This window comes from Rhinoderma darwinii, chromosome 9, assembly GCF_050947455.1.
Source record: "Rhinoderma darwinii isolate aRhiDar2 chromosome 9, aRhiDar2.hap1, whole genome shotgun sequence".
Taxonomy (NCBI): domain Eukaryota; kingdom Metazoa; phylum Chordata; class Amphibia; order Anura; family Rhinodermatidae; genus Rhinoderma; species Rhinoderma darwinii.
This window is the reverse complement of record NC_134695.1, coordinates 77,643,112-77,666,537: the sequence shown is the minus strand read 5'-3', so window position 1 is coordinate 77,666,537 and position 23,426 is coordinate 77,643,112. Positions and strand designations below refer to the sequence as shown.

The 23,426-nt window shown below is 48.2% G+C and overlaps 1 protein-coding gene across 2 annotated transcripts in view; it reads right to left on the bottom strand.

Moving 5' to 3' along the window:
* NCR3LG1 (natural killer cell cytotoxicity receptor 3 ligand 1) overlaps positions 1 to 23,426 on the bottom strand; it is a 70,648-nt gene extending 47,222 nt beyond the window's left edge. The window contains exons 1-3 of one of the 2 annotated variants that reach the window (XM_075838225.1): positions 23,258 to 23,426; positions 14,857 to 15,195; positions 1,039 to 1,368 (exon numbers count right to left, since the gene is read on the bottom strand). In XM_075838225.1, the coding sequence (XP_075694340.1) occupies positions 1,039 to 1,368; positions 14,857 to 15,195; positions 23,258 to 23,312 (724 nt within the window). In that variant the 5' untranslated portion in view covers positions 23,313 to 23,426. Of the gene's footprint in view, positions 1 to 1,038; positions 1,369 to 14,856; positions 15,196 to 21,888; positions 21,903 to 23,257 lie in introns of those variants that run through there. The other variant, XM_075838226.1, reaches the window with a different exon arrangement.

Sequence of the window (23,426 nt, the reverse complement as noted above, 5' to 3'; positions counted from 1 at the left end):
CCGATATATCCGACCCATAAATCCACAAATAACTCTACATAGACAGGAGGGCGGTCACTGGCCCCGGTGTATACAGATGACGGCCGATATATCTGACCCATAAATCCACGAATAACTCTACATAGACAGGAGGGCGGTCACTGGCCCCGGTGTATACAGATGACGGCCGATATATCTGACCCATAAATCCACGAATAACTCTACATAGACAGGAGGGCGGTCACTGGCCCCGGTGTATACAGGTGACGGCCGATATATCTGACCCATAAATCCACGAATAACTCTACATAGACAGGAGGGCGGTCACTGGCCCCGGTGTATACAGATGACGGCCGATATATCTGACCCATAACTCCACGAATAACTCTACATAGACAGGAGGGTGGTCACCGGCCCCGGTGTATACAGGTGACGGCCGATATATCTGACCCATAACTCCACAAATAACTCTACATAGACGGGAGGGCAGTCACTGGCCCCGGTGTATACAGGTGACGGCCGATATAAATACAGGGAGGAATCGGACTTTGCTTTTTGTGTCCTGACAGAAGAGATGACGGCCGATCATCATCATCATCATCTGGTTCTAATAATTACTATGGTCACAGGTGAGATTTCATTCTTAGTTTGTGGCGATATCGGGGGCACTGGGGCGGACACAATACTGCAACGTTTCTTGCGGGATTTATTAGGCCTCAGGCACACATCCGTTGCTTTTTGTACGGCCTCCAATGGAACCGTTAAATTAACGGCAGTGTGCATGGCCCTATAGAAATGATTGGGTCCGTCCGTGTGCTATACGAAGCATTTCACTGACGTGTGGTCCAGGCCTTACTGTACATTGTATTCCGATGACGTCAGGCGATGATTCGTTCCCCGCCGTGTCGCCTCCTGAATTTGATGTAGAAGACATAGAATAGCGGCAGCAGAAAGACCGAACAACTGGACCTCATCCGCTCTGCCCATATCTGACATTTGCCTACAGAACATGTCATCAGATTATGCTTTGACATTTGGAGGAGGAGAAGTTTAAATCACCTGTTACTGTCAGGGTGAAGTTCTTCATCGGGTCCATCTTCAGAGATCTGTGGGTGATCACACATGAATATTCACAGCCGTCATCCTCCATGGTGGGATAGAGGGTCAGCTGACTGCTAGTATTGAACGTCCCGTCTGTATTAATGATGGTGTCACCGGTGCAGGTTCCTCGCTCCAGGATCACACATTTTGGAGAATATTTCTCGCGTCGCACCCAACGAATGTTAATATCTTTCGGGTAAAAGTTGCCGACATCACACGACACTGATCTCTCGCTTCCCAGCTCCACGGTGATGTCATCTCCAGGCGTCAGGGCAGCGGAGGGTAAAGCTACACAAGAAAGGAAACCACAATGAAACCCGAGCAAATAATTCATATCACCATCTGATGGCCGTTCAGATGAGGTCACACTGGCATTTTCTGCCCATGTTACTTGTTATATATATAGAACTGAGTGGAATCACTGTGTACATACATTACATTACTTATCCTGTACTGATCCTGAGTTACATCCTGTATTATACTCCAGAGCTGCACTCACTATTCTGCTGCTGGAGTCACTGTGTACATACATTACTTATCCTGTACTGATCCTGAGTTATATCCTGTATTATACTCCACAGCTGTACTCACTATTCTGCTGGTGGAGTCACTGTGTACATACATTACATTACTTATCCTGTACTGATCCTGAGTTATATCCTGTATTATACTCCAGAGCTGCACTCACTATTCTGCTGGTGGAGTCACTGTGTACATATATCACTTATCATGTACTGATCCGGAGTTACATCCTGTATTCTACTCCAGAGCTGTAGTCACTATTCTGCTGGTGGAGTCACTGTGTACATACATTACATTACTTATCCTGTACTGATCCTGAGTTACATCCTGTATTATACTCCAGAGCTGCACTCACTATTCTGCTGCTGGAGTCACTGTGTACATACATTACATTACTTATCCTGTACTGATCCTGAGTTACATCCTGTATTATACTCCAGAGCTGCACTCACTATTCTGCTGGAGTCACTGTGTACATACATTACATTACTTATCCTGTACTGATCCTGAGTTATATCCTGTATTATACTCCAGAGCTGCACTCACTATTCTGCTGGTGGAGTCACTGTGTACATACATTACATTACTTATCCTGTACTGATCCTGAGTTACATCCTGTATTATACTCCAGAGCTGTAGTCACTATTCTGCTGGTGGAGTCACTGTGTACATACATTACATTACTTATCCTGTACTGATCCTGAGTTACATCCTGTATTATACTCCAGAGCTGCACTCACTATTCTGCTGGAGGAGTCACTGTGTACATACATTACATTACTTATCCTGTACTGATCCTGAGTTACATCCTGTATTATACTCCAGAGCTGTACTCACTATTCTGCTGGTGGAGTCACTGTGTACATACATCACATTACTTATCCTGTACTGATCCTGAGTTACATCCTGTATTATACTCCAGAGCTGTAGTCACTATTCTGCTGGTGGAGTCACTGTGTACATACATTACATTACTTATCCTGTACTGATCCTGAGTTATATCCTGTATTATACTCCAGAGCTGCACTCACTATTCTGCTGGTAGAGTCACTGTGTACATACATTACATTACTTATCCTGTACTGATCCTGACCTACATCCTGTATTATACTCCAGAGCTGCACTCACTATTCTGCTGGTGGAGTCACTGTGTACATACATTACATTACTTATCCTGTACTGATCCTGAGTTACATCCTGTATTATACTCCAGAGCTGCACTCACTATTCTGCTGGTGGAGTCACTGTGTACATTCATTACATTACTTATCCTGTACTGATCCTGAGTTACATCCTGTATTATACTCCAGAGCTGCACTCACTATTCTGCTGGTGGAGTCACTGTGTACATACATTACATTACTTATCCTGTACTGATCCAGAGTTACATCCTGTATTATACTCCAGAGCTGCACTCACTATTCTGCTGGTGGAGTCACTGCGTACATACATTACATTACTTATCCTGTACTGATCCTGAGTTACATCCTGTATTATACTCCAGAGCTGCACTCACTATTCTGCTGGTGGAGTCACTGCGTACATACATTACATTACTTATCCTGTACTGATCCAGAGTTACATCCTGTATTATACTCCAGAGCTGCACTCACTATTCTGCTGGTGGAGTCACTGTGTAGATTACTTACATATCCTGTACTGATCCTGAGTTACATCCTGTATTATACTCCAGAGCTGCACTCACTAATCTGCTGGTGGAGTCACTGTGTACATACATTACTTATCCTGTACTGATGCTGAGTTACTGTATTAGGGTATGTTCAGACGAGGTCATTACGTCCGTAATGGAAGGACGTATTTCGGCCATAAGTCCCGGACCGAACACAGTGCAGGGAGCCGGGCTCCTAGCATCATAGTTATGTACGACAGTAGGAGTCCCGGCCTCTCCGTGGAACTACTGTCCCATACTGAGAACATGATTACAGTACGGGACAGTTGTCCGGCAGGGACTGCTAGCATCGTACATAACTATGATACTAGGAACCCGGCTCCCTGCAGTGTGTTCGTCCGGTACTTCCGGCCGAAATACGTCCGTCCATTACGGACGTAATGACCTCGTGTGAACATACCCTTATACTCCAGAGCTGCACTCACTATTCTGCTGGTGGAGACACTGTGTACATACATTACATTACTTATCCTGTACTGATCCTTAGTTACATCCTGTATTATACTCCAGAGCTGCACTCACTATTCTGCTGGTGGAGTCACTGTGTACATACATTACATTACTTATCCTGTACTGATCCTTAGTTACATCCTGTATTATACTCCAGAGCTGCACTCACTATTCTGCTGGTGGAGTCACTGTGTACATACATTACATTACTTATCCTGTACTGATCCTGAGTTATATCCTGTATTATACTCCAGAGCTGCACTCACTATTCTGCTGGTGGAGTCACTGTGTACATATATTACTTATCCTGTACTTATCCTGAGTTACATCCTGTATTATACTCCAGAGCTGCACTCACTATTCTGCTAGTGGAGTCACTGTGTACATACATTACATTACTTATCCTGTACTGATCCTGAGTTATATCCTGTATCTCTTTATTTTATATAAATTTACAAAACATAAACTGAAAAACTAATACATAACTAATTCCATATAACCAAAAAGTCACAACCAAATTCTTATAAACAAATTTTCTTATATACATCTCTGTATATGAGAAGAGAAAACTATACCAGACCCGGCCACATACACCCCACTCTTATATACTTACATCTACACTTCATCCGAAGCTAAACAATAACTAGAATATATACAAACATCATATAAACGTAATCCAAAGTACTAACAGAAAATCCCCCGACCCGCGTCAACCAAGGGCCTAAAGAAACAACATAATAATGATGATAATAATCAAACAACATAATAACAAATAAAATAATAATAATAATAATAATAATAATAACAAAAACAATCGAAAATATAATAATACTAATCCCAATTTTTTTTTTTTTTTTTTTTTATCTTTTTTTTTTTTAAATTTATTTTTTTTTTTTAATCACACTATACACATCCTGACTTTCCTTAACCTTACCCTTCTTACCTAAACTCCACCACCCCAGCCAGCATCTCGCCTCATGTCCTCTCACGTCCGCATAGTCCAGATGCTGGCCCCCACCACCACACCCAACACCCCAGCCCAGCCCCCCGCCCCATGTCCTCCCATGTCCGCATAGTCCGGGGCTGGGTCAGGCAAACCCCCCCCCCCCCCGACCCCTCCCAACCTATCTATTAACCCCCTTAAGTCTATCCCTATTCTAACAACATTTTTACAATATAATACAATACACGTCACCAACTTGTCCAAATACCAAACCATATACAAAATACACCGTACCCGAAAGCACCAAGTTCGGTCGCTTGTAAACCTTTTTCCTGCCATTTCAATCCTAAACAAAACAAAAATCTTCCTGTGCTTACCTAGCCCATCACCAGATAGAGAGAAGGGAAAGCCCCCCCCAGCTCCCCCCCAGAGGCCAAGGTACCACGTCCACCGCTGCACCCTCCCTATCGCTTGCCCTATCTCCTTACCCTATTACTAGCCCTTTCTTGACCCTATTGAAAGCTGACCCTATGCTGACCCTCACCTTTCCCTTATTCCGAGCCCTATCGCTATATTTTTTTTGGTGCCTCAGCGGAACGCAGACCCCCACCTCCAGTTGAGCACCGGTGACGACCCCCCCCCCTCCCTCATGAAGGCAGACACATTAAGGCACCCAAAAGGAAAAGCCCCTCCAAAGACGAGAGGCTTTGGATGCTCCCAATCTGCCAACCTCCAAAGAATGCACCTTCACCAGGTCACCCATGATATTGCTAACAATCTTCAGCGCCAGGGTGGCATAAGCCGGGAGATGTCCGTGAGGTGTACGCAGGTCTTTCACTTGCCCTCCTCTCTCCCATTCCTGGAAGAAAGGCCGAAACCACCCCCTGCAGGAGGATATCCACCAAGGAGCCCTCTCTTGCCAGAGGTTTGCCAGGTTGATCTTAACAAAGGTGTTCACTAGGAACACCACCGGGTTAACCATACCTAACCCGCCTAGTGTCCTTGGTAGGTAAGTAACCTCCCTCTTGATTAGGTTGAGCCTGTTCCCCCATAACAGCTGGAAGAATAGGCTATAGACCCGAGTCCAGAGAGGTTCTGGCAAGATGCACACACTGCCCAGGTAAAGCAACATGGGCACCAGGTAGGCCTTTGCCCTGTGAACCCTTTCCCTCAGGGTTAAGGACCAACCCTTCCATTGGTCGACCTTCTGGGCAACTAGATTCAGCCTATCCTCCCAGTTCTTCTTGGGGTAATCACCCGGGCCAAATTCGACTCCTAAGATCTTAGCAGACCCCTGAGGCTCTGGAAGGGTGTCCGGGAGATCAAAACCAGGATCTCCTCCTCCCAGCCAGAGACTTTTGCACTTATCCCGGTTGATCTTGGACCCAGATGCCAATGAGTAACGCTCCACTTCCGACATCACCCACTCTGCCTCCCCTCTCGAGGAGACAAAAATGGAGACGTCATCTGCGTACGCAACCACCCTCTGAGTGGCCTCCGGCCCCTCCAGGCCGGCCCCGACTCCCGCCAATGGCCCACGATCGATCCTTTTAAGAAAAGGATCAATTGCGAACGCATATAGCAAAGGGCTCAAGGGACAACCCTGGCGGACACCAGACCCAACCTCAAAGGGGGTTCCAACCCAACCGTTCACCAGCGCAAAAGTCTCAGCCCCAGTGTATAAGGTCTGTAGCCAATTGACAAACCCCCCCGGTAGGCCGTACCTCAGAAGGACCGACCAGAGGTACTCGTGGTCCACCCGGTCAAAAGCCTTGGCCTGGTCCAAGGACAGGATGTACCCCTCCCACCGACCAGAATTTCCCTGCTCCACTGCCTCTCTGACACTGAGGACAGCACTAAATGTGCTGCGGCCTGGAACAGAGCAATGCTGGACCGGCGAAAGGAGCCGGGATGCAAACTTCACCAGCCGATTAAACAGCACCTTTGCGAGAACCTTTCTGTCCGTATTGAGCAGCGCTATGGGACGCCAATTCTCAATACGGGTCGAGTCTTTACCCTTCGATAAAACGATCAAGGCCGACCTCCTCATTGACATTGGCAAAGTACCCGAGGAAAGGCACTCATTAAACACCTCAGTCAAGAGGGGAACTAGGGTTCCTTTAAAAGTCTTATAAAACTCGGATGTTAAGCCATCCGGCCCTGGCGATTTTTTGAGGGCAAGCCCATCAATCGCCAATCCAACTTCCTCTTCCTTGATCGAGTCTATCAAAACACCGAGAGAGGGGTCTACCCCTGGCTCAGGGATGGTTTCAGCCAGGAAAGGCGACATCTCGTCTCGGTTTGGATCTTGCTTCCCCAAGAGGTGCGAGTAGAAGGATCTGACGACCTCCAAGATCCCTGATTTGGATCTCTTCAGAGATCCTGTACTATCAATCAGTCCTGTCACAACCTTACGACTCACTGACATCTTACAGTTCCTGTAGGGGTCGGGCGAGCGGTACTTCCCGAAATCCCTCTCAAGAACTAAAGATGTGTGCCTATCATACTGACACCTCCTGAGCAAAGCTTTCACCACGGAGATCTCCTCCCCACTACCCCCGGTTGAGACCAGATGTTCGAGTTTCCCCCTCAGTTCCTGATATAGGCAGTACCTACTCATGGACCTGAGGCTTGAGAGCCTGCGGAAAAATCCTGCCACCCGGACTTTAAACAACTCCCACCACTCAGACTTAGTACCACTGAGATCCAACAATGGTACCTGGCTCTGAAGAAAATCCTCAAAGGCCTGTCTTATCTCCGCTTCTTCCAAGAGAGTAGAATTCAGCCTCCATATACCTCTTCCCATCTGGAGGGACTCTGCAATGTTCAAAGAGAAAATAATCATACAGTGATCGGAGAACTCCACCTCAACAACGGACACTGGTGAAGAGATGGCTTCCTCCTTCAAAAAAAACCTGTCTATCCTAGACCTACAACTACCTCTACGATAGGTGAAACCCGAGTGGCCTGGGGTATGCCTGATGTGGATATCCACCAGGCGAGCATCGCTAACTATATTTTTTAATGCTACACTATCATAGGTCAATTTTTTATCTCCGGAACCTCCTCTATCTCGGGGCCTCACGACAGTATTGAAGTCCCCTCCAAAGATAACTTGTCGACCTGAAAAAAGGAAAGGCTTAATCCTCATGAAGAGACTTTTACGGTCCCATTTGCTCTGGGGTCCGTATATATTGATTAGTCTTAATTCCTGTCCCCTCATGAGGACATCTAAGATCAAGCACCTCCCCATTTCTAACTCAATCATCCGTCGGCATGTTACCGGTGCGGTGAAAAGGACCGCCACTCCGCTATAGGGCTCAGCCGCAAGAGACCAGTAGGAGGGCCCGCGTCGCCACTCCCTCCTAGATTTAACGACGTCTGCCAAAAGTGACAGCCTGGTCTCCTGCAAAAACAAAATGTCGGCTTCAACTCGGCCAAGAAAATCAAAGGCTGCAAATCTCGCCCTATCTGACTTAATGCTGGCAACGTTAATTGATGCCAGCGTCAACGGAGTGGGTGCCGCCATCATGGATGTTTGAGTTAGACGGCTTTCTTCTTCCCACCCCCTCCTCTATCTGATGAGGACCCCCCTTCTTTGCCTCGCTTCTTGCAAACTGAGGAGTCCATACTCACCACCCTATTCCCATCTTCAACCCCAAGTTCCGGGTCAACCTCCCCCTCTGGGGGCAACGGCCCCTGCAGCAGGGGAGGCTCAACGACTCTAGGGTGCCCTACCATGCCCTCCCTCTTAGTATGAGAGGCTGGAATGTCCACGAGAGCATGGTATCGATCAGTAGAGCGCACCAGGGGGGTACAGGATTTACCTTCCTGGGCCAGGGCGGGGCCAGATGTATTTGGCCCTTGGGTTTTGCCCGGTGTCCCTTTTGCTGTAGGCTGAGTCCTCTCTTCCTCTCCCACACTTTCATAGTGGGAGGACTGAGAGTCCTCAGCCCTCTGCTCCCTTTGGATCCTCCTCATCTCCCCGTTCAATTCGGCCTCCCCAGGGGCATCAGCTTCAGGGGGGGCATCCAGATCCGAATCAGAGGTCGTCCCAGTTTCCTGGAGCGCCCTCCAAATCCTCTCCTTCCTTCGCTTCTCCGCCCTTCTCTGGCGAGAAGGGGGACCCTTCTTTGCATTCTTCCCTTGCCCCTGTGCCCCATCGTCCCTGCCCGCACCCTCACCCACGGAGGCCTCCCTCCTTTCATCCTCCGCAGGTTTGGAACAGGCATTAACAGAGCGAGGACACCGACTGAACGGGTGACCTAAGTCACCACACAGGTTGCAGCGAATACGGTCACACGATGCGGCTAGATGACCAATCCCCCCACAATGAGCACACTTCTGCACCTTGCAGCCTGCACTCAAATGTGAGGGGTCGCCACACCGGTGACACAACTTCGGCTGCCCCTGGTAGAAGACAAGGATCCGATCTCTTCCCAGGAAAGCAGACGATGGTATGTGGGACACCGTCGGTCCCAGACGCTTTAGTTTAACCATGAACGTCCAGGCCCCTGACCAGATGCCAAACTCATCCATGTTCTTCCGTGGCATCTCTACTACCTCTCCGTACCTTCCCAACCAGGTCATGATATCAATACAAGAGAGTGACTCGTTACGGGTAAGAACGGTCACTCTCTTGGGACCACTTTGGCGAGAAATTGCTTGTGCAGCAAAGTCTCGCCAGCCAGGCTCGTCCTTCATCAGCTCGTAGTTCCCCCAGAAGACCTCAAGGCCCCCTAGGTGAACAAAGCTGATGTCAAACTCGACCGAGCCATGAGGATGTATCAAGGCAAAGATGTCACTCGCCTTGAAGCCCATCCCCAGCAGCAGCTCCACCACCCTCTTTCTGGGAGGGCACGCATCATTGCCACGCCACCGGAGACGGACCACATTCCTCCTGGCTACAGCCTGCCCGGCTGTTGGGAGCGACCACTGATCTCCTCGTTGCTCTCGGAAGGCATTTAGACCATATCTGTCTATCCAGAAAGACAGGTCCTTCTGCACTCCCCCTATGGTTAGGGTTTGCTTTCCCTCTCTTAAAGCGTCCAAGAGACGTTGTTGCAAGTTACCGTCCCCGGACCTTGAGGATGAAGATGGGTGGGCCCGCTGTCCCCCCGCTGCCACACCAGCATAAGACCTGCCGGATGTCACAGCAAGAGGAGCGCCAGGCCCATTGCCCCTGGTTGATACCCCATCCCCACCACCCACAGACACAGCACTCAACACCCCATTACCAGCAGACACTCCAGCAACTTTATTTACAGACACCTGCATACCCCCAGCAGTTTCCACATCCACAGCTGCAACTTTTTCATTTAACCCACCAGGTCCCCCTGCAGTCATCCTTCTGGCCAGGCCTGGTTCTATGTTATGTATTTTTTCTGTACATTTTGTGTGGGTAGACACTGCTTCAGTCTCCGCATCATCAGGCACCTTTGCAGGGACGCCACCAGATGTTATAAGCGATGTCCCCACTGTGCCCTCCGCCTCATTAACCTCCATCTGTTCTATGCGCGGAACATTTTTGGGAAAGGGGCCACCGTCGCCCCCGACGCCAGCAGCCCCCTTCTCGCCTACACCACTTTTCAGCGATGCGGACGAAGGAGCCACTGACGTCACTGGAGCCGCCTCCGGCGCCGGACCACTCCCCCCTCCCACAGAGGAGTGGCCAACAGAGCCGGAGCCCCCTCTGTGACCGCCCTTGTCCGGAACGTCTGACGGCTTTACTGCGACACCGACAGACTTCCGGCTTTCAGACACCACATCCGGTTTCTGGTTTACCCGTTCTCCCGACCCCTGACTCGCATCAAAGACCAGTTTCCCGGGCTCGCCATTCACCGGACATGGGGACACACCCCCTGGCGTCACCAGGCCACCAGTACCACCCCCTTTGCAGGGGTTGGCGTCCGGCGCCATTTTGACCACCACGTGTTCTAATGCCGGACCCGTAACACTCTCCCCGCATTCCCGCTCCAGCCCCACTGCAGAGGTTGGAGTTGGGGGTCTTGCGGGACCTGCGCCCTGATCCTGACTTTCATCTGGCTCAGAGCACAGGAAGGATCTTGCTGTATACACAAGTTTAAATGAACCTTTATCAGATTTTTTTTCCTTTTCCTTTTTTTTCTTCTTAAATTTTTTTTTCTTTTCCTTTTCCTCCTCTGCGGGTAACTCCGCACCAAAACAAAATCCCTGGAAGGATACCGGCGACTCCACATTACGGATCTGAGTGAGTAATCCTGGAGGCCGCTCACTGTCAGTTTCACAGCTCTCCTGATTATTCCCAGCTGTGAGTCCACCCTCCTCCTCCTCACTGCTCCTGGGTGCCTCAGAATCTGTGCCTTCTCTGGACTTTACATTTTCACTCTCCATTGCCTCCACCACATTTTCCTTTGCTGTGTCTTCCTCCATGCTTTCTATCTTTATAGGTGCTGCCATCTCGGCAAACCTCTCTTCGTTTTTTAACTTTTCTCCAAACACCCCTCCGCCTGCTAAAATCTCCTCACGTCTCTCTTCCACTTCTTTTATTTCCTCCAACAAGGATTTCACATTTAAACGGTATCGGGACCTCTTACCTCCTGTGGCTTTTGCAGCCCTTCCTCTGGCGACCGCCAAGTCAACACGGAGCCGTTGCAGCGACTTCCTGAGGTCCCGATACTCCTCCAACCGCATAGCCATACGGGAGCTGAAGTTCTCCACCGTCTCTCCGGTCCTCAGCTGTCCCCATTCCTCCACACGACCGTCATCCAAATGTCCGGACAGTGCTGGTCCTTCTCCAGACGACAACACCTCTATCACCATGCCGGACCGCGTCTCCATACCCTTATCCAGGGTTCCAGCCACGGGGGGAGCCAGGGCAGCCTTGCCCCGAGATGATCTCCTCACCCCCGCGACCGTTTGCATATTCCCAGCCAGCTGGGATGACCCTCTACCCCCCGCTGGCATGCTCCGGGAGGTAGAGGTCTGAGGCTCCATCCTAGGATGGAACCCCCCTCAGGGTACTTTCCAAGCCCAGGCAGATGGTATGAGGCCTGGGCAGATAGGATAAGGAAAGTCCCTGGATCCAAGGCCTGCACGGAAGTCTCAGCAGCTCTCTCCACACGTCCTACTCCACCCACTCCAGAGCTGCACTCACTATTCTGCTGGTGGAGTCACCATGTACATACATTACATTACTTATCCTGTACTGATCCGGAGTTACATCTTGTAGTATACTGCAGAGCTGCACTCACTATTCTGCTGGTGGAGTCACTGTGTACATACATTACATTACTTATCCTGTACTGATCCTGAGTTATATCCTGTATTATACTCCAGAGCTGCACTCACTATTCTGCTGGTGGAGTCACTGTGTACATACATTACATTACTTATCCTGTACTGATCCTGAGTTACATCATGTATTATACTCCAGAGCTGCACTCACTATTCTGCTGGTGGAGTCACTGTGTACATACATTATATTACTTATCCTGTACTGATCCTGAGCTACATCCTGTATTATACTCCAGAGCTGCACTCACTATTCTGATGGTGGAGTCACCATGTACATACATTACATTACTTATCCTGTACTGATCCGGAGTTATATCCTGTATTACTGATTGGTCACTGATTGGTCAGCGTCAGACACTCCTCTGTACAACGCCCACTTGATCTAAAGTTAAAAACAAGCCCAGTTGGGCATTAAGAAACTCATTAGCATGAAGCGAAAATCGCTAATAACGTGGTGAAAATAGATCGTTTTTCGAAATAAAAATACTGCAGTTTATTTATTTCAGTTCCTTATATAGCGCCAACACATTACGCAGCGCTGTACAGAGGTCCTCTTTTTTACTGTCCCCATTGGTGCTCACAATCTAAATTCCCTATTGGTATGTTTTTGTGGTGTGGGAGGAAACCGGAGAACCCGGAGGAAATCCACGCATACACGGGGAGAACATACAAACTCCATGCAGATGTTGTTCTTGGTGAGATTTGAACCCAGGACCCCAGCGCTGCAGTCGTGCTAACCACTGAGCCACCGTGCTGCCCAGTTAACTATATTATAGCGCCGATCATATTATGTAGGAGACGGGGCACTTATAATGTGGTGACAGAGCCTCTTTATTACTAGGACCACTGTTATCTACATTACAGCGCTGATCACATTATGTAGGAGACAGGACACTTATAATCTGGTGACAGCCTCTTTATTACTAGGACCAATGTTATCTACATTACAGCGCCGATCACATCATGTATAATATAGGACACTTATAATCTGGTGACAGCCTCTTCATTACTAGGACCACTGTTATCTACATTGCGCCGATCACATTATCAAAATACGTACTCACAGGTCAGAATCACTGGAGAGGTGCAACCAACACAATGTCGAAGCACCTCCAAGGTATATGTACAACGTAGCAGAACTCCAATAAATCTTAAGCGAAAAAATGAGGACAAGGAGTCCCAGCGCCACAGATAATAAAAATAAGGTCAAAATTTAATTTAATACAATATCATACACGAAACAAACAGTTAAAAACAATAGCGAGGATCTAAAATACAATATAAGTGTGGACCACTCAAAAATAATGATGTTGCCACGAGTTCTGTAGAGAGAACACAATGGAAACGTGTCTGCACCGGGCAGGTGTTTTGCGCATGCAAAAGCTCCATAACCGCTCCGTGTGTCAGCAGCGTATGATGTGTGATTTTCGCGCAGCCGCCATCATTATGACACTCTGTTTGTATGTTTGTAGCACGTGGTGCTTTTCTGTTTTCATTCATAGTTTATACGGCTGCGGAAGTGCTGGGCGGGATTTTCACGCACCCATTGACTTCAATGCGTGATGCGCGAACAATGCACAAATATAGGACATGTCGTGAGTTTTACGCAGCGGACACACGGACACACGCTGCGTGAAAATCACTGACCGTCTGCACGGCCCCATAGAGTAACATAGGACCGCGCGAGGCGCGTTGCACGGACGTATTACACGTTCGTCTGAATAAGCCCTAACAATAAGGCCCAGTTCACAGAGTTTTTGGGCCTTGATATTGACTCGGACGCTGCGTCAGAATCAGCACCAAACAACTTCCAAAACCGCCTCCCATTATTTAATCTGAAATCAACGGGAACCAGTCGCGGAAAAAAGAAAAAGCAGCACGTCCTTTCTTGCCGCGGTTCTGCCTCTGACCTCCCATCGAAATCAATGGAAGGCAGAAAATGCATTTTTCGCTGCGTTTTTTGTCTGCTGTCCTCAATCGCCGCAGGCAAAAAAACGCAGCAAAAAACGCGGCAAGATAGTGTGGGCAGAATCTGCCTCAGAATTCGGTGCACGGTTCCAGGCGGTCACAGGTGCGCGAGAAAATTTGTGGGTGCGTGCGATCGGTCGGGCGGTGTTTGATGGCCTCCATGACGAGAGGGGGGGCCCGCAGCTCACAACATTCTTTTGGTGAAAAAAACGGGCCCCATTGCAGGGGCCTGTTTTTTTTCTACCAAAGGCAAGTCGCGGCAGTTGCCAGGCCCCCCTTTCAATTAGGTTTGGCCGGGCCCCTCACATCAGTACCCCTAATACCCCCCTGATGGCAGCCCTGGCTAGCATGATATAGTGCTGGACGGAGTACCGTTAACAGGCGGGGGGGGGGGCTCAGAAAATGTAGCTATATGGGGCCCTGAAATTCCTGATGGTGGCCCTGTGCATACCTAATGTAGTAGCTTATGTTCTGAGAGATGTTTTCTCCTGGTGTCTCTTCTGCTCCTTACTGATGATATTAGGGCTTTACTTAGCACTTATGTGAACTATATACTTCTATAGTGCCGGTGAGACACTGCGATGACAAATCACTGACCTATGGTTTTTTGCTACTGCCCGGTGCAGACACGTTTCCATTGTGTTCTCTCTACAGCATACTCGTGGCATCATCATTATTTTTGAGTGGTCCACACTTATATTGTATTTTAGGTCCTCGCTATTGTTTTTAACTGTTTGTTTCGTGTATGATATTGTATTAAATTACATGTAGACCTTATTTCTATTATCTGTGGCGCTGGGACTCCTTGTCCTCATTTTTTCGTGCTGATCAAATTATGTAGGAGACAGGGCACTTATAATCTGGTGACAGCCTCTTAAAGCTGCAGGGACATGGATGTGAACGTGGAGGGTGGAGCCTCAGACCTCACCTGACACCTGCAGAGCGCTCCTCCCTTCCTGGGAGTCTGGGGTGACTATAACAGTGCAGGTGTATTCTCCATCATCACTGAACTGCACCTGCGGGATGTGAAGCGCAGCATTTCCTCTCTTGATTTCGCTCTCCTCCTCCATGTAAGATCCTGGTCTGAAGTTCTGTGTTTGTCCGGGTATAAAGCTGTAAACGTCAGAAGTATTTCCATTCTGTGATTTGCTCCAATGCACATTAATAATTCTCCCAGAAATAAATTCAGAAAATTCACAGGGGATGGTCACATTCACGTCTCTCATCACCGAGATAAGCGGCGCCTTCATCGTGACTCTCAGGGCATCTAAAGATAAAATAACAGGGAACATATTAGGGGCCTCACCAGAGCCGTCAAGAAAGATGCCGGTCACTCCCTGATTAGTCTACAACACACAATAATCAGGAAGACAATACAGGAGGGAATAGAAGCCCCAGATAATTTACTAAAAGTGTACACAGCCCCCCTGGTGCCCCGGAGCTTCACTGACCAGCATCACTACTATAAAATCATGTTAAATATACATCCTCAAAATTGAAATTACAACATCAAGAAGGTCAAGCCGCAAGGTTCTGTAAATCGAGGAAGTAGCAGGTGACGCCAAGGCCCCGTCACACAGTAAGAACAATAGACCCCACATGGGGCTGTTCACAAAGACGATTGTGTCACGGCCCAAAGAATGCAACGTGCCCTAATTTGGGCCTCTCTCCCGGCTGCATGTCTCCGCTAGCTGTTACTTGGATGTGATCTGAGTCACTCTCTCCTACTCCTCACAGTGCGAAGTGCATGGAGATCTTTTATTCTTTGCTGCCACAGCCCCGTTGTAGATGGCATACCCCCCCGTCCGCAGATAGCGCCACTGTAGCTCCCTGTAGGAGCGAAATCCCTCTAATCACCGGCCACAGTGTTTTGCCGATGATGTGGACGGGGATTCCGCTCCAGAAGTCACTGGCGTCACTATCCATATATGGACAGTGACAATATGGGTAACTCCTGAAGCAGAGATTCCCGCCCAGAGGTAATATCTACAGGGAGCAGCGTGTGTGGTAATATATACAGGGGGCAGTGTGTGTGGTAATATATACAGGGAGCAGTGTGTGTGGTAATATATACAGGGGGCAGTGTGTGTGGTAATATATACAGGGAGCAGTGTGTGTGTGGTAATATATACAGGGGGCAGTGTGTGTGGTGTAATATATACAGGGGGCAGTGTGTGTGGTAATATATACAGGGGGCAGTGTGTGTGGTGTAATATATACAGGGGGCAGTGTGTGTGGTAATATATACAGGGAGCAGTGTGTGTGGTAATATATACAGGGAGCAGTGTGTGTGGTAATATATACAGGGGCAGTGTGTGTGGTAATATATACAGGGAGCAGCGTGTGTGGTTATATATACAGGGAGCAGTGTGTGTGGTAATATATACAGGGAGCAGCGTGTGTGGTAATATATACAGGGAGCAGTGTGTGTGGTAATATATACAGGGAGCAGTGTGTGTGGTAATATATACAGGGGGCAGTGTGTGGTAATATATACAGGGAGCAGTGTGTGTGGTAATATATACAGGGAGCAGTGTGTGTGGTAATATATACAGGGAGCAGTGTGTGTGGTAATATATACAGGGGGCAGTGTGTGGTAATATATACAGGGAGCAGCGTGTGTGGTAATATATACAGGGAGCAGCGTGTGTGGTAATATATACAGGGGGCAGCGTGTGTGGTAATATATACAGGGGGCAGCGTGTGTGGTAATATATACAGGGGGCAGCGTGTGTGGTAATATATACAGGGGGCAGCGTGTGTGGTAATATATACAGGGAGCAGCGTGTGAGGTAATATATACAGGGGGCAGTGTGTGTGGTAATATATACAGGGAGCAGTGTGTGTGGTAATATATACAGGGGGCAGTGTGTGGTAATATATACAGGGAGCAGTGTGTGTGGTAATATATACAGGGAGCAGCGTGTGTGGTAATATATACAGGGGGCAGTGTGTGTGGTAATATATACAGGGGGCAGTGTGTGTGGTAATATATACAGGGGGCAGTGTGTGTGGTAATATACACAGGGGGCAGTGTGTGTGGTAATATATACAGGGGGCAGTGTGTGTGGTAATATATACAGGGAGCAGTGTGTGTGGTAATATATACAGGGAGCAGTGTGTGTGGTAATATATACAGGGAGCAGTGTGTGTGGTAATATATACAGGGAGCAGTGTGTGTGGTAATATATACAGGGAGCAGTGTGTGAGGTAATATATACAGGGGGCAGTGTGTGTGGTAATATATACAGGGGGCAGTGTGTGTGGTAATATATACAGGGGGCAGCGTGTGTGGTAATATATACAGGGAGCAGCGTGTGTGGTAATATATACAGGGAGCAGTGTGTGGTAATATATACAGGGGGCAGCGTGTGTGGTAATATATACAGGGAGCAGCGTGTGAGGTAATATATACAGGGGGCAGTGTGTGTGGTAATATATACAGGGAGCAGTGTGTGTGGTAATATATACAGGGGGCAGTGTGTGTGGTAATATATACAGGGTGCAGTGTGTGTGGTAATATATACAGGGAGCAGCGTGTGGTAATATATACAGGGAGCAGCGTGTGTGGTAATATATACAGGGGGCAGTGTGTGTGGTAATATATACAGGGAGCAGTGTGTGTGGTAATATATACAGGGGGCAGTGTGTGTGGTAATATATACAGGGGGCAGTGTGTGTGGTAATATATACAGGGGGCAGTGTGTGTGGTAATATATACAGGGGGCAGCGTGTGTGGTAATATATACAGGGGGCAGTGTGTGTGGTAATATATACAGGGGGCAGTGTGTGTGGTAATATATACAGGGAGCAGTGTGTGTGGTAATATATACAGGGGGCAGTGTGTGTGGTAATATATACAGGGAGCAGCGTGTGTGGTAATATATACAGGGAGCAGTGTGTGTGGTAATATATACAGGGAGCAGTGTGTGTGGTAATATATACAGGGAGCAGTGTGTGTGGTAATATATACAGGGAGCAGCGTGTGTGGTAATATATACAGGGAGCAGTGTGTGTGGTAATATATACAGGGAGCAGTGTGTGTGGTAATATATACAGGGAGCAGTGTGTGTGGTAATATATACAGGGAGCAGTGTGTGTGGTAATATATACAGGGAGCAGCGTGTGTGGTAATATATACAGGGAGCAGCATGTGTGGTAATATATACAGGGGGCAGTGTGGTGGTAATATATACGTGTGTGTGGTAATATATACAGGGAGCAGTGTGTGTGGTAATATATACAGGGAGCAGTGTGTGTGGTGATATATACAGGGAGCAGTGTGTGTGGTAATATATACAGGGAGCAGTGTGTGTGGTAATATATACAGGGAGCAGTGTGTGTGGTAATATATACAGGGAGCAGTGTGTGTGGTAATATATACAGGGGGCAGTGTGTGTGGTAATATATACAGGGGGCAGTGTGTGTGGTAATATATACAGGGGGCAGTGTGTGTGGTAATATATACAGGGGGCAGTGTGTGTGGTAATATATACAGGGAGCAGTGTGTGTGGTAATATATACAGGGGGCAGTGTGTGTGGTAATATATACAGGGGGCAGTGTGTGTGGTAATATATACAGGGGCAGTGTGTGTGGTAATATATACAGGGGGCAGCGTGTGTGGTAATATATACAGGGAGCAGCGTGTGTGTAATATATACAGAGCAGTGTGTGTGGTAATATATACAGGGAGCAGTGTGTGTGGTAATATATACAGGGGGCAGTGTGTGTGGTAATATATACAGGGAGCAGTGTGTGTGGTAATATATACAGGGAGCAGTGTGTGTGGTAATATATACAGGGGGCAGTGTGTGTGGTAATATATACAGGGGGCAGTGTGTGTGGTAATATATACAGGGGGCAGTGTGTGTGGTAATATATACAGGGAGCAGTGTGTGTGGTAATATATACAGGGAGCAGTGTGTGGTAATATATACAGGGGGCAGTGTGTGTGGTAATATATACAGGGAGCAGTGTGTGTGGTAATATATACAGGGAGCAGTGTGTGTGGTAATATATACAGGGGGCAGTGTGTGTGGTAATATATACAGGGAGCAGCGTGTGTGGTAATATATACAGGGAGCAGTGTGTGTGGTAATATATACAGGGAGCAGTGTGTGGTAATATATACAGGGAGCAGTGTGTGTGGTAATATATACAGGGAGCAGTGTGTGTGGTAATATATACAGGGAGCAGTGTGTGGTAATATATACAGGGAGCAGTGTGTGTGGTAATATATACAGGGAGCAGTGTGTGTGGTAATATATACAGGGAGCAGTGTGTGTGGTAATATATACAGGGAGCAGTGTGTGTGGTAATATATACAGGGAGCAGTGTGTGTGGTAATATATACAGGGAGCAGTGTGTGTGGTAATATATACAGGGAGCAGTGTGTGTGGTGATCTATACAGGGGGCAGTGTGTGTGGTAATATATACAGGGGGCAGTGTGTGTGGTAATATATACAGGGAGCAGTGTGTGTGGTGGTAATATATACAGGGAGCAGTGTGTGTGGTAATATATACAGGGAGCATGTGTGTGTGGTAATATATACGTGCAGTGTGTGTGTATATATATACAGGGTGCAGTGTGTGGTAAAACAGGGGGCAGTGTGTGTAATATTACAGGGGCATGGAGTGATCACATATACAGGGGCAGTGTGTGGTATATATACAGGGGCAGTGTGTGTGGTAATATATACAGGGCATGTGTGTGGTAATATATACAGGGAGCAGTGTGTGTGGTAATATATACAGGAGCAGTGTGTGGTATATATACAGGGAGCAGCGTGTGTGGTAATATATACAGGGGCAGTGTGTGTGGTAATATATACAGGGGGCAGTGTGTGTGGTAATATATACAGGGGGCAGTTGTGTGGTAATATATACAGGGGGTGTGTGTGGTAATATATACAGGGAGCAGCGTGTGTGTAATATATACAGGAGCAGTGTGTGTGGTAATATATACAGGGGGCAGTGTGTGGGGTAATATATACAGGGAGCAGCGTGTGTGGTAATATATACAGGGAGCAGCGTGTGTGGTAATATATACAGGGAGCAGTGTGTGGTATATATACAGGGAGCAGTGTGTGTGGTAATATATACAGGGAGCAGTGTGTGTGGTAATATATACAGGGGGCAGTGTGTGTGGTAATATATACAGGGAGCAGTGTGTGTGGTAATATATACAGGGGGCAGCGTGTGTGGTAATATATACAGGGAGCAGCGTGTGTGGTAATATATACAGGGAGCAGCGTGTGTGGTAATATATACAGGGAGCAGCGTGTGTGGTAATATATACAGGGGGCAGTGTGTGTGGTAATATATACAGGGGGCAGTGTGTGTGGTAATATATACAGGGGGCAGTGTGTGTGGTAATATATACAGGGGGCAGTGTGTGTGGTAATATATACAGGGAGCAGTGTGTGTGGTAATATATACAGGGAGCAGTGTGTGTGGTAATATATACAGGGAGCAGTGTGTGTGGTAATATATACAGGGAGCAGCGTGTGTGGTAATATATACAGGGAGCAGTGTGTGTGGTAATATATACAGGGGCAGTGTGTGGGGTAATATATACAGGGAGCAGCGTGTGTGGTAATATATACAGGGAGCAGCGTGTGTGGTAATATATACAGGGAGCAGCGTGTGTGGTTATATATACAGGGAGCAGTGTGTGTGGTAATATATACAGGGAGCAGTGTGTGGGTAATATATACAGGGAGCAGCGTGTGTGGTAATATATACAGGGAGCAGCGTGTGTGGTAATATATACAGGGAGCAGCGTGTGTGTGGTAATATATACAGGAGCAGCGTGTGTGTGGTAATATATACAGGGAGCAGCGTGTGTGTGGTAATATATACAGGGAGCAGTGTGTGTGGTAATATATACAGGGAGCAGCGTGTGTGGTTATATATACAGGGGGCAGTGTGTGGTAATATATACAGGGAGCAGTGTGTGTGGTAATATATACAGGGAGCAGCGTGTGTGGTAATATATACAGGGAGCAGTGTGTGTGGTAATATATACAGGGAGCAGTGTGTGTGGTAATATATACAGGGAGCAGCGTGTGTGGTAATATATACAGGGGGCAGTGTGTGTGGTAATATATACAGGGAGCAGTGTGTGTGGTAATATATACAGGGGGCAGTGTGTGTGGTAATATATACAGGGGGCAGTGTGTGTGGTAATATATACAGGGAGCAGTGTGTGTGGTAATATATACAGGGGGCAGCGTGTGTGGTAATATATACAGGGGGCAGCGTGTGTGGTGATATATACAGGGAGCAGTGTGTGTGGTAATATATACAGGGGGCAGTGTGTGTGGTAATATATACAGGGGCAGTGTGTGTGGTGATATATACAGGGAGCAGTGTGTGTGGTAATATATACAGGGGGCAGTGTGTGTGGTAATATATACAGGGGGCAGTGTGTGTGGTAATATATACAGGGAGCAGTGTGTGTGGTAATATATACAGGGAGCAGCGTGTGTGGTAATATATACAGGGGGCAGTGTGTGTGGTAATATATACAGGGAGCAGTGTGTGTGGTAATATATACAGGGAGCAGTGTGTGTGGTAATATATACAGGGAGCAGTGTGTGTGGTAATATATACAGGGGGCAGTGTGTGTGGTAATATATACAGGGGGCAGTGTGTGTGGTAATATATACAGGGAGCAGTGTGTGGGGTAATATATACAGGGGGCAGTGTGTGTGGTAATATATACAGGGGGCAGTCTGTGTGGTAATATATACAGGGAGCAGTGTGTGTGGTAATATATACAGGGAGCAGCGTGTGTGGTAATATATACAGGGAGCAGCGCGTGTGTGGTAATATATACAGGGGGCAGTGTGTGTGTGGTAATATATACAGGGAGCAGTGTGTGTGGTAATATATACAGGGAGCAGTGTGTGTGGTAATATATACAGGGAGCAGCGTCGTCATCCCCCGACACTGACCTGCAGTCACCAGTGATATCAGCAGTAATAACCCCCCCCCCCCCCACTAACCTGCAGTCACCAGTGATATCAGCTGTAATAACCCCCCCCCCCCCCCGACACTAACCTGCAGTCACCAGTGATATCAGCTGTAATAACCCCCCCCCCCACACTAACCTGCAGTCACCAGTGATATCAGCTGTAATAACCCCCCCCCCCCCACACTAACCTGCAGTCACCAGTGATATCAGCAGTAATAACCCCCCCCCCACTAACCTGCAGTCACCAGTGATATCAGCTGTAATAACCCCCCCCCCCCCCACACTAACCTGCAGTCACCAGTGATATCAGCTGTAATAACCCCCCCCCCCCCCCCGACACTAACCTGCAGTCACCAGTGATATCAGCTGTAATAAACCCCCCCCCCCCCCCCCCACACTAACCTGCAGTCACCAGTGATATCAGCTGTAATAACCCCCCCCCCCCCCACACTAACCTGCAGTCACCAGTGATATCAGCTGTAATAACCCCCCCCCCCCCACACTAACCTGCAGTCACCAGTGATATCAGCTGTAATAACCCCCCCCCCCCACTAACCTGCAGTCACCAGAGATATCAGCTGTAATAACCCCCCCCCCCCCACACTAACCTGCAGTCACCAGTGATATCAGCTGTAATAACCCCCCCCCCCCCCACACTAACCTGCAGTCACCAGTGATATCAGCTGTAATAACCCCCCCCCCCCCCCCCCCCCCGACACTAACCTGCAGTCACCAGTGATATCAGCTGTAATAACCCCCCCCCCCCCACTAACCTGCAGTCACCAGAGATATCAGCTGTAATAACCCCCCCCCCCCCCACTAACCTGCAGTCACCAGTGATATCAGCAGTAATAACCCCCCCCCCCCCACTAACCTGCAGTCACCAGTGATATCAGCTGTAATAACCCCCCCCCCACTAACCTGCAGTCACCAGTGATATCAGCTGTAATAACCCCCCCCCCCACACTAACCTGCAGTCACCAGTGATATCAGCAGTAATAACCCCCCCCCCCCACACTAACCTGCAGTCACCAGTGATATCAGCTGTAATAACCCCCCCCCCCCCACTAACCTGCAGTCACCAGTGATATCAGCTGTAATAACCCCCCCCCCCCCCCACACTAACCTGCAGTCACCAGTGATATCAGCTGTAATAACCCCCCCCCCCCCCCACACTAACCTGCAGTCACCAGTGATATCAGCTGTAATAACCCCCCCCCCCCCCCCCCGACACTAACCTGCAGTCACCAGTGATATCAGCTGTAATAACCCCCCCCCCCCCCCCCCCCGACACTAACCTGCAGTCACCAGTGATATCAGCTGTAATAACCCCCCCCCCCCACACTAACCTGCAGTCACCAGTGATATCAGCAGGAAGTAGAGGGGATTTGAGGGGGTCTTCATATTCTTTACACTTCTGTAATCCCGACACCAGACACCTCACCCTGATCTGTAATGGCGGCTGCTCAGTCTCGTATTCTTCTCTCTTTACTTTCATTTTCACTTCTGAGAATAAAA